Source organism: Calidris pugnax, unplaced genomic scaffold (genome assembly GCF_001431845.1).
Source record: "Calidris pugnax isolate Ruff unplaced genomic scaffold, ASM143184v1 scaffold31, whole genome shotgun sequence".
Classification (NCBI taxonomy): domain Eukaryota; kingdom Metazoa; phylum Chordata; class Aves; order Charadriiformes; family Scolopacidae; genus Calidris; species Calidris pugnax.
This window is the reverse complement of record NW_015090786.1, coordinates 5137605-5149829: the sequence shown is the minus strand read 5'-3', so window position 1 is coordinate 5149829 and position 12225 is coordinate 5137605. Positions and strand designations below refer to the sequence as shown.

The 12225-nt window shown below is 45.2% G+C and overlaps 1 protein-coding gene across 2 annotated transcripts in view; it reads right to left on the bottom strand.

The window, feature by feature from the left end:
• The window catches only part of REL (v-rel avian reticuloendotheliosis viral oncogene homolog), a 41942-nt gene that overhangs the window by 6840 nt on the left and 22877 nt on the right, over window positions 1-12225 (bottom strand). For both annotated transcript variants that reach the window (XM_014966372.1, XM_014966371.1), the window contains exon 5: window positions 2334-2474. In XM_014966372.1, the coding sequence (XP_014821858.1) occupies window positions 2334-2474 (141 nt within the window). The remainder of the gene's footprint in view (window positions 1-2333; window positions 2475-12225) is intronic.

Sequence of the window (12225 nt, the reverse complement as noted above, 5' to 3'; positions counted from 1 at the left end):
CCTCGCTCCCCAGAAGCGCCACCCTGGTAACAAATCCCTAAACAAATAAGCTCCTCACCAAAAATCACATCACTTTCAACAAGGGCAGAACACCCTGTTCTCCCTACGCTCATTTCTCAGAAGCAGTAAGCTGCTTTATCTGACTCTTCCCAAGAGTTTTCAGGGTGGTGAGACACACAACTGGGGAAATTTCCGTTCTAAACCAGTTAACATTATAAGCAACTGAAAAAAAAGCTGCCTGAATTTCATACACTTGCAGTCTCTGCTCATGTGATTGCCTCTGTACTATGTGCATGTTATTCTTATGTATCTCTACTATCCCAAGCAGGTGAAGACTACAAAGTATTAGAATGTGAAGAAAATACCAGATTTAAAATGTGCAAATGGATCTTCAGAAAACCTCCAAAAACCTTTTTGCTCCTGATCTGGACAGATCTGCAAAAGCTTGAAAACTTAACAGCTGAGGATTTCCAAGCCCATTGCACCCTCCAGTTTTATCTTTTATCTAAAGTTGTAACCTGACCTTACCCAGTTCAGGATGACAGAGCAGGTTGAAAAGGGCTAACATTTTAAAAAGAAATTCAGATCTGAAACTGCAGTTCCAGACGAGCAGCATAATTTGTATGATTTGTGGTCGCACTTACGCACTGTTTTATTTACACCGCTGCTACGTTACGTGGAGGGTTTTAGATACCTATGGTGTATCAGAAGCTACCCACATACACCCACACCCCGCAGCCCAGCTTCCCCCACCACGCAGCTCTCTGTCACTTCAACAGCTTAGCAAGGACTGACGTCAATCAACGTAGACGAGTAATCATGATTTGGCACATTTCTAAATGGCATCTGAGGCATAGCTGCAAATCTTGTACATCAATTTTATCTCAACCCTAATTACTTTAGGGCTACAAGGGTTCTCGGTGACACAATGCACACAGTTCCAACTTCTAGATAATTCTAGAAAAGACTCTAAAAATACCAAAACCACCTGAGTTCATATTCAGTATTTTCACAGTGGTTGTGCCCACATCAGTACAATTCTAATATCAACTACATAAAATGTATACCTCGTTTTAATCATAGAATGGTTAAAGTTGGAAGGGACCTTAAAGATCATTGAGTTCCAACCCCCCTGCCCTGGGCAGGGACACCTCCCACCAGACCAGGTTGCTCAAAGCCCCATCCAGCCTGGCCTTGAATTGATATCTACTAGTTTCTACTAGTTTCAGGTTAAAAAAAAAAAAAAAAAATCACTTTGTCCCTGGGATGGTGAGTTTTCAGGGATCCTCAGGCAAGACTCTGTTTTTCCACAGGTTGGTGCCCTCATGTGTGAGGCTCCTCCACCAAGCAGTTGTATTTCTGGCCTGCTCAGCAGCAGTTACTTCGCATCAACTCTAAATATACTCAGGCATTGCAAACACAGCCAGTGCAAAGTGGCATAAGGTAGCAAAATCTGGCTTAAAATTGCTGCCACTTTGTTCAGTTCATTCATAGTCATTCCCATGAAGGAGGTGGTTTCTAGAAACATTTATCCAGTAGTTTCTGCTAAAGTAACGGCCTTAATGTTTAGCATAGAAATACTTTTACTACAGAAAAAAACCCGCTGCCAAAAAGTTCCCAATTACTAAAAGCTGCTTCTCCAGCACACACGGAGGGCTAAAATCCTCAACTGAAGTGACCAGCCAAAGCCATAGGGAAGTCCAGTTTTGTGCAATACGGAAAATGGTGTCAAGAAGGAGCGTTTCATGTACTCCCGGAGTGTGATCAAACATTCCCTCCTTATCTACGTATACACCAAAAATAGCAACTGACCAGGATACAAAAGGGATAGAAAAAAGCCTTAAGACAGTTTCCTTCTGGGATAAATCTCTGTCTCGAGTCCTGTTCCAGAGCCCTCACAAGGCAAAGACAAAACTCCTCGCAGGCACAAACAGGCTTTAGAGGACATCCATGGAAAACAGCAGTTTTGGGGCAGCCATCCACCCTGCTACTATTTATTTTAACTGCTTGGGATGTCAGGAGCAGGCCTGTCCTTGCAGTCGTTGCTGAGACACATGACAAAGGGCTGAAAAGCCCCCCTGTGTGAGTCCGTGGCTGTACCACACAGTTCTTACTCTGCTGGGCCAACACTTCACCTGGGATCAGCTTCTCAGTCCCTGCTCACTGACGTGCCATGTGTTAGCCACGCATCACACAGCCCCAGGCCACAGAAGTGGCCCCGAGGACTGGCACAGACCTCAGAAACTGGCCTGGCACTTTTCATCCCAAGCAAAAAAGAAAAACAAAAGGAAAAAAAAAAAAAACCACGCACATTTGACTGAGTTGGTACTTACTGTTGTCATAGATGGGGTTGGAAATCAAAGGAGGAAGAGCTATTGTGTAGTTGCCGTGTTCGTCGGGGAGGAAAGCTTGGAAGCAGAGGCGGACGACGTTGAGATCGTACTCGTCGATGTTGTGCAGCTGTTCTTCAGGCACTGAACAGCAGAAAGACAGACACAGCTGAAGATTAGTCATCAAACCCAGCAGTAATTCCTTAACAAACTGGGGATGAATCTCCACCAGTAAAAAAGATGGTGTTGCCGAGGCAGACGAAATGCGCCCCCAGTCCCTGCGAGCTTTCCAGGGGCTGCAGGGATAAATCCCTTGTACACAACAAACCATGCCAAAGCCTTTAACACTTTCCCTTTGTCAAACGGGGCTAAACTGTCCTGGTTCTCCTGATGTTTCTTGTGTCTGGTTTCCTCACCTTATATTCCAGCCCAATTTCACGTATCTGTAGTTTAAAAATCATTCCCTGCACATGTTTCTCTCTCGTTTGTGCATGGTAGAATTTACAAAACAAATGCTGCTGCTGGAGAGAAATCTCTCAATACAAGTAAGTTCTAGGACGTAGAGGAAGGTCTTCAGCAACAAAAAAGAGACTTTGCTACACGGTATCATTATTTTCCTCTAGAAACTGAGACGGAAAAATAATCAGAAGGCAGTTCTTGGGGCAAGACTGAAGCCAAAACAACACAAACAGTCTCCCCCCTCCCATCAACATCTGTGTTGTTTTAATACCTTTGAGAGTAGCAATTAGTGGTGTCATTATGATTTAATTTCGTAACACAACAAGCAAACCCTTGCTGGAAAGGATCTCTTTCCTTACATATTCCTCCCAGCGTAAAACACAGTAATGCATAACCAAAGCCCAGCATTTCAGTTGTGTTTACTCTTTCACTTATTTTAATTTCAAGACATAGGATCTGGGATATCAGTACTGAACATTTCATGTACTCCTGGCTTAATGGGTGATTCTGGGAAAAGCAGCCCTCCCCAAATTTGATGCTTTCCTTTAAGGTCTGACATTAACTATTATGTTGACATTCAATGCCAGCAAAATGAGAAACTGATTTAATTTCATTTAAGTGGAAGTCCTGATAATTAAAATCATTTAAAGTGGCTCTCTTCTCTAAAACCCTTCAAAGCAGCAGCTCAGCACAGTTAGATGCTCCCCGCAATTACCTACGGCGAACATGTGCCAAGTCAACAGATCACAACCTCTCCCGTTCACTCCTTCCCCTGCCCTTTCAAAGGCCTCTTGCAAGAATAGAAGATTAAACGTGCCTGCGATAAGAAGTCTGGGGGTCACACTGTACTGATTAGATTGCAATGCCCTGACCTTTAACATTTATCACTGCGTTGCTCTCCACCCTGCCACGAGTGGGATCCCACAATGCCCACTTGAGTGATTTCTTCCTTTCACCTTTTGATAGTGTGAAATAATAAATGCACTGAGCTCAGAATACTTTCCACTGGCATTTTCAGTCTTTCTTCTGCTCCGAGGATCTCAGTTTCTCGTGGTCTCTACTGTAAAGAGAAATCGTCTCACCTTTCCCTTTTAAGAGTCCATGATCTGCAATATTTCAATACAAAACCACCAGCGAGTACAAAACTAAGCAGCAGCTACATCTGTAACCTCAGCAGCAGTGGTGCCCAAGAGAGCTCTGCCAGTGTGCACTTTGCAGGCGGGTGGCTGACCATATTACCAGATACACAAAGTTTTAGAATGTAAGGTGCTTCATGAGCTGACCTGTTAATTTAATAAAACAGGATCTTTAGGAAGCAGGTTTGGCACAGAGAGCTGGTCAAGCCTGGCTGAGGTTTGGCAGACTCCACAGCCCAATGGCCTCTTGATACAGCCTGATTTAGAGAATAATAAAAAAAAAAAGTGCCCTCTCTGGATGGTTGCACCTTGCAGAAGGGCTAATCAGCAGAGCAATGCTACTTTGCTCCCCTCAGCTCAGGTGACTCTTCTAATCCACGCTCTGACATCGTGGCCAGCAGGCAATTAGCTCCCGGGGACACCCTGGCATCAAGGCTTACGCAGCTGCGTTGTATTAGCCATCGGTGACCAAATGGATCCGGCCAGAGAGCCCAGGCAGCAGTCCAATTTCAAACCTCTTAAAAATGAAGATTTGAGGCCTTTGTCTAAGTCAACTCCCTGTAGATAGAAGCCAAGCACAAAAATCTGGAGCTGGCTTTTGACTCTGAATCAAGTGTGAGGACTCTGTGGTTGAGCAATCAAGTCTCTCTCCCAGGTGAAGGCAGCACAGCCCTCTGCCGCCTCTTCCGCAGGCGCAGCAGCCTCTTCCTCAGAAACAAGTCACAGCAGACTTAAAGCTTAAGAGAACTCTATAAATACTAAAATACATTCGATATGGAGAAAATTAGTAATGCTAATGTTCAAATTACATCATTTCCTCTACTACAAACGTTCGCAAATTCCCAATAAATCTCTGTAACCACCTGACCTAGGAAAGGTGTGGTGTGCCAGTAAGGGCAAGAAACAGAACTGCTGTACACAGCTCATCGTGCTGCAGCAAAAACACTGCTCCTAATTTGCATGTTCTTATAAATGATTTAATAAATTTTAAAAAATCTGTATTTTGAAAGAGGAAGTGCTCAGTCAAGACTAATTCCTCTTGGGCTATTTTTATCCAGATGAGAAGAACACAGCAGAGCAAAAAAAGGAGAACAAGACAGCTGCAACTCCATCTTGTGATGACACACTTGAAAAATAGAGAGAGGCTGGATTGCACCTCGGTATAAAGTGAACAGCTTTCATCAATTTCAAAACATATTTCCACCTAAAAGACAATCATCCAAACAAAATAAGATGTTGTTATTTTTAAGAAACGTCTAATTCTGCTCCCTCTGAAGTCAATTTGAGAGTAGCCACTAACTTGGCCAGATGCTGGCTTACACCTTAAGAATATTAAAAACAAACAAAAGCGAGGCAGACAAACACACTGACTAATGCCTGGAGTATGGCCCTATGGAGGATGGTCGTGTTATTTCACCAACTTCTGTACAGAAGAACAACAGACGGGGTTAAACCTGACAAACCTGAAGTTACTAAGAAATGCTGCTAAAGATTTTGGGAAGAGAAAGGAGAGGAGAAGAGCAGCAGCCACTCCAACCTACTGCAACCAGGGGCATTACACACGTGAAGTAACAACGTCGCATGATGCAGATACGGTAAAAGAGGCTCGAACACGACACACGAATAAAAAGGAAGAAGTGCTCTGTTTTTGGCAAGAAGTCAACTTCCTCTTCTGACTGCTGCTCGCTGTGTGGTACCACACCTTACTGTCTTCATATGAACCCAACCGAAAGAGCTGGCATCCAACCAACAATCTAAGTATGTTCCTGTGATGGCCCAATCTAATACAAAACTAGCCTTAACCTGGCAGAAATTCATCTTCTGTAGTTATCTGTGCAGACAGGAGCATATGAAGGAAGGTTTGTAAGTACAGCTTTTTTACAAGAAGAAAGAGAGTTTTCATAACTAATGCTTAGCAAGTCAAACACGTAGAAATGACAATATTTAAAAAGAATTAAAGTTAATTATGGGACAAAAAAAATCCATAAAAGCACCACCAGTGCAATGGAAAAAGAAATCTAACACCACTCACCAAGATTCTGGCCAAAAAAAAAAAAAAAAGTATCTAGAGTAACAGTCACCTCCTGGGGAGTATTAGCTGCTCAACCTGAAAGGGGCTACAAGAACTAGTAAATCCTTTCTTCATAAATCTGTTTACAGCTCTTCTGAAAGAAATGCTGATTCCCCAACTTAATAATTTGAAATCATTTTCTAATCCATTATCTGCTGTCATAGGAAGAGACTGATACAGTCCCGGCGTGGGCACAAAGACACCCCACACAAGCCAAACCACCAACTCCTTCCAACCTGAGCTGGCGAATCTGCGCAGCTCACGCGACACAGGCGTTGGGTTTGGGCTCTCCCTGTCTCAGGGCTTTGTGTCACTCAAGTCCAGAGATGCCCCACTGGGTTCCCACCGAATGACAGAACTTCTGGGATTTGCTTCTGTAACAGAAAAGTCGAGATTTTCTGGGTCCAAGCCACCAACTTGCAATTTCAAGTTCAGGCACAAAATTTGAGACGACGATACTATCGGGCTTCCTGTTTGTTTCTGTTTATTAATTTCTAATGTTTTCTACTATTTCAACAGTCTTCAACATTCAGAAAGGCCAACAAAATAGCATTTATCTGATGAAATTACTGAGGGATTAAGGGCTCTGATGTTTACTCATAAATTGATGCTACAGGGAAAGTGAAAGTTTACTCTAAACACTGAAGAGACAAATGATGAAGCGTTTGGGTTTTTTGACTGATAACGCGATACCTGATTAAATAGCAGATTCCTCACATCCAGCCCTCCACCCAACTTCTAGACCACTGATGTCAGAAACTTCTGGAGTGGGTGGAGTCAGAGGTACTTTAGCATCTAAACTTAACCTGCATGGAAACTTCCAGGGCAAATGATGTGGTGTGACACACACAGAGGGCTGTGCTGAAAATACCAGTTCACCCTGCAGAGGGACATCTTGTGACCTTCCCTTCTCAACGAGGGGCAGCAGGGGCACATGAGCCATGCTACAGCTCAACAAAGAGGATGACCTTCCGCAAACCAAAAACACTTCACCAAGGAGACTGCTCAGGAACGCGCACACGTCGTTAATAACCACCGTGCGCTGTATTCTGCCTCTTCTCTTACGCAGATGATGGTTTTTAATTTAGGGATATGCTGGGAGCTCAGTTTCATTTAGGTGATGACACAGAGGTGGTTTGCCTCAAGCGTTTTGCTCCTGGAGCACAAAGATACCCCCTCTTAGGCCTGATACTGACCCATCAGTTTAACTCGTTTCACGCCAGAGGTTTTGCTGTGCCAGGCTGGCTCTGCCCAACCTTTCTTTCCGACGCTACTCTGACACCGGGACCAGCTCCCATGTGGTGAATCAGATCAAGAAACTGGTCTGGCACGAAACTCACTTGCCAGAAGAGAAGAGGAAAAGGCTTGTGTTCAGTCAGTCAGTTCCCACAAACACTGCAGCCCTGGCACGAGGGAAAGGGCGGAAGCAGACGGAGGCAGCGAAAGGAAGGACTGTCTCTTCCAGTGCCAGGGCTGATCTATGCCAGGTTCAACCCCTCAGGGAAGGTGGGTGCAGGTCACAGGTCCCTCTCAGCACCCAGGAGGAACACTTCAGATTGAATTTACTGCCCCCAGCCTATGTCCGCGCTGCAGCCACAGCTGTGACCGTGCAGCTGCGCGGCAGCCAGCCTGAGGAAGGGCTACAGCAGGCAAGTGACAAAGCACACACTAAATGCCTCAAGTATCTGACTGGTGTCCCCTGTAGCCAAACCCTACACAGCTAAAAAGGACCTCACCAGCTAGATCAATGCAACGTCTGCTGTTTCCAAGTGAACTGCAATCATAGAGGTGCAAAGGAAAGAGCAGACAGTCCTGGTGTGCTATTTGTCCCTGGCTGTCAAACGCAGAATATCGTGCTCCATTTACACCTGGACTTCAGCAACTGGACACACAGCAGTGGATGGCAGTGGCCAGGCTGTTTGGCTACACGTCCAGAGGCATAACTACCATCTACAGTGTATGATTCACTGGCACTTGCAGAGAGGCAGAATCTGGGAGCAAGGGGAGGGAAGGATAGTGGCAGCGCTACGTGTCTTCTCCCGCTGCGCCCGTGCCTGGCTCTGAGACACCTCTGAGACACGAGGGCAGTTCCAATTGGTTCTGCGGAGTAAAGAAACCTCTGCCTGTACCTACAAACACAACACGCCTCAGCAACACTCAGTAATTTTAAAAAAGCAAAGGGGGTTGATTAGTACAAAGGACTGTAAAATTCAGATGGTAACCTACAGCAAATAAGTGCCCAAACTACCACGATTACATTTCCCTCACGCATCTTTCAGGCTGCCTCGGCGTATGGATGTGGCATCATCCCTGTTTTAGAAGAAAGAAGCACAGGGAAGGGGAATGGCCCAGCCTCATACAAAAGCCAAGGGAAGAACTGGGAACTGTCGAAACTCAGTCCTTGTTTTGCCCAGACAATGTTTCCCTGAATCTGGGATCTTTTCCTCTTTTAAGCCAAAACCAAAAAAAAGGTAAAAATGGAACAGATTTAAGCAAATATATCCAGCAGCCCCTGTATGTTTCTACAACATTTTTTAGCAGTTTCTGTTTATAGCACAAAGAAAGAAGTCAGCATTTTTTGAGTCCCTACTTGGTAATTTTCCTTTTCATCTTTAAACAACTTGAAAAGGCGCTGTCCTTTAGGTTAATATAAAAATATCAGCACAAACAGCAAGAAGCATTTGCATGAAGAACAGAACAAACAAAGGGCTTTCCAAAGGCAAAAGCTAAAGTCATGTCAGCATCAGGACATCTAGTTTTCCTCGACCGGATTTGCTCTGTGCCTCATAAAAAACCTGACAAGTCTCAGTTACCAAGATTTTCAGCTTAAGAATTTAGTCGGGGCTGGGGCGAGGAGGGAGGGTTTAAACTTTCGTTTCGATTTAAGGACAGAACTTTCAAGTTTCTTTTAACATCTGGTGCTTTCGTTAGAGAGGACTCTGCTGCTTCCCTCTTTCAAACCACTCACAGCTCCCGAACTCTCGCTCGAGAGTCTTCTGGTTGGTGATATTTTGCCCATTTGCTCACGTAACAGCACGCCCCCCCCCTCCCCACCCCCCGTAAAGGCGGGCGGGCTGGAGAGGGGGATCCTGGCGAGCCCGGCTGACGTGGGCGAGCGGCGTCAGAGGGGAGAGGGGGTCTGGGGAGGGAAGCTGTGGGGAGAGGGTGAGTGGGTGCGTGGGCAGGGAGCGAGCGGCAGCGGCGTGGGGACGAGGCCGGGGGCGAGCGGGGGGCGGCGTGGAGACGGTGACGAGTGCGAAGGCACCGCGGGGTCAGCTGCCGCGGGCGGAAAGGGGAAACGGTAAAGGAAAGACTGCGGAGGCAAACGGAGCCTGAGGTGGTGGCGGGGAGCAGGGGAGAGCCTAAAAATGAATTAAATGCCCATTAGCAACAGCGATTACAATGGAACAGGAACCTTAAACATTTGCCAAACTCCAGGGAAAGCCTATTTATACCCTTCTTGATTAAGATTAACGGCCTGAAATTTGGCATTTCTCTGGGCTACTGTAAGATAAACGTAGGGTTTTCATGCTGTCATGAAGCAGAAGAAGGTTAGTCCTCTGCAGTACTTTGCAAAGTACAGTTTTCCCCTAAATTTAAAGAACACATTTAGGACTTTTCCTCATTGATAATTAACTTGACTTGCTATTAACTCAATTGTTGTCTCTATGACAAGTCACACCCACCCACAAAAGCTCTTAACTGGAGACTGGCTCTTCTTTTAATTTGAGTTGGCTGTACATCAGACAGTAGATGGGAAGACAAGGATATGGCACAACTCAACAGCTACTAAAAGAAAACAAACACCCTAGAAAGCAGACATGGACCAGCTCCACTGGAGGAGTAGCTCTGCTCCTTGGATGCTGTGCTATTTATATCACCATCATCATGCCAAGGAGTCCTGGTTACACACGGGGCTGCTGCTGCACACCATTTCCCTGGCACGCTCAGGGATGAGAGACAAGAGAGATTTCTAGAATTGTTCAGCTTATTAAAGGACAGAAATATATGGGATGTACCTCGTGACCGCCGCAGATCATGGACAAGCACTGAGATGGTGTGGAAACAGCAACTCTCTCCAACAAGGCTAACGCAAGAAGGGCAACCTGAGTGCAAGTCATCTGACTTGCATCCTAGTGAACACACACAATTTGCACAGCCCATCCTGAACTGAACAAGGGATAAACACTGCCAGCTAATAGTGGGGAATTCATAGTGAAACAGCCTTACGGGTACCCTTGCAGAGTGACTCAGACACAGACAGCTCCAGCTAGGCACACAGCATGATTTCCAAACACCAACTCCCTATCACCCAGGAGTTTGGAGGTACACAACAGTTGCTTTAACAGTATAGGCAAGGGTGCTGGAGAAATCATCTTAAAAAAACCAAAAACCTTAAATCTTGACCAAGCAACTTCCTATTGTTGCCGATTATGACCCCAATTTAGTGTGCAGCCAAGCCTTGTGCTGGAAGGCGTGGAGGAGGGATGACACCACTACAGAATTTGTGTCAGGGCTCACTCTCCATTTGCCATCCCAGTTGCCTGTGGCACCCGGGCTTCCAGGGAAGACAATGGCCCCTTTACACAAAGAAGTTTGGAACGCAACTTTGTGGCCCCACGCCTTGCTATTACTTCATCCCTTACTGACAAGACAAGTAATACACACGCTGGCAGGCTGGAGGCATTTTGCATCTGTTAATAGGGTCAACGCCAAACCTCTGCCCCAAAAGGAGACTCGGGACAGGGACTGTTTGACTGTTCCAGAAGAAGGTGGGAAAGAAAAAGAAAAAACAACCAACTCAAAACCACCCTGAAGGCTGGTTTTCAGCTCCAATAAATTTCGTTTATGATGTTCATACAAGAAATGAGTAACGCTAACTTGCGACCTGCTTAGAGGATGCACCTAACTCCGAAATGTTTCTAAATAGGAAAGTCAGATGCCTTTCTCAGGACACATAAATAAAGCACAATGCAGGATGGATACCATACAGCCTGTGCAATCTTGGAGAATGTAGTGATAACTCTTCTGACCTTAAAAAACAAACTAAATCCATGTATAAAACTTTCAATTTTAGCAAGCAGCAAACATTACGGCAACTGCTGCCAATGAAACTCTGTTCTGATCAACTAAGTACACATATAAAAATATTTCTGTCACTAATCCTGTTTTATTAGACCTTGGTCCTATGCCTTTCTGGGCCCTACTTAGCGTGGGACTGCCCTGGAGCAGCTGGAGGCCACTCTCAAGGCAGCTCTGCTTTGTGCTGACACGCTGACAAGCGCCGAAAGGCAATTAGACAGGTTGGGGATTGCCAGCGGCCCCTTCTCAGCACAGCCCCTGCCCAGAGCAGGGCACTGCCCTGTGTGTCACCCAAGCAAGGCTCTCCCCTGCTGCCAGGGCAGGGCCCCGCTCTCCTCTGCTGCTGGACTGGTGGAGAGCAGCCCAGCATCTTGCCTGATGCTGCTAAGGGCAACTCGCTGTAATCACCCCACAACTGTCAGTGAATTTGGAGTTAGGTGCCAACCGCTGTAAAAATCTACTGTCAAATGAGTTTAGTCAAACACGTCTTCACAATTACACTCAGCAGCACTAGGAACAGAGATACTTCTGTGGTTGCTAAAGTTTCTTTGGTGAAATACATGTACAGAAAGGGATTTTATCACATTCTTTTACTGCATGGCAACAAGAGAAAGCATCATCTCATTTTTTATTTATGGAGAAAAAGAAAGCCAAGAGGGCTGAACAGAAGAATTCCCCTTTCTGTCTGAAATCAAGGTAGAGTTGGCTGAGTCAAGGTAACAATTAAAACACGTAAACTGTTTTTATTGTGCTGATGAACTTAAACTCAGGTAAAAACAGATGCTATTGTTTGCATACATTATCAGAACCAATATAATTGTTTAGATGGACCATTAGGACCATGAGCCTGACTCCAAACAGCTGTTCTAAAAATCAAGCGATCTAAAACATTTCTCTCTCTGTGTAAGTTCAACATGCTTCTTTCTGTCCCAGTTCAGGACAAAAGCAAGGTATGTATTTTGAAGATGGCCAGAAATTCAGTTCTCAACTCTCTAAGAAGGGTCTTACCTGAATTTAGCAAGACTTCTGTGGGTATTACAAAAAAAATCAAAAACCAACGAAAACCAGTATTTGACAAGTCTCCAAGCTCTTACCACTGTTAAGCAAATACATAACTGCATTTGTAAGACCGCTTAAGCTAATAGTT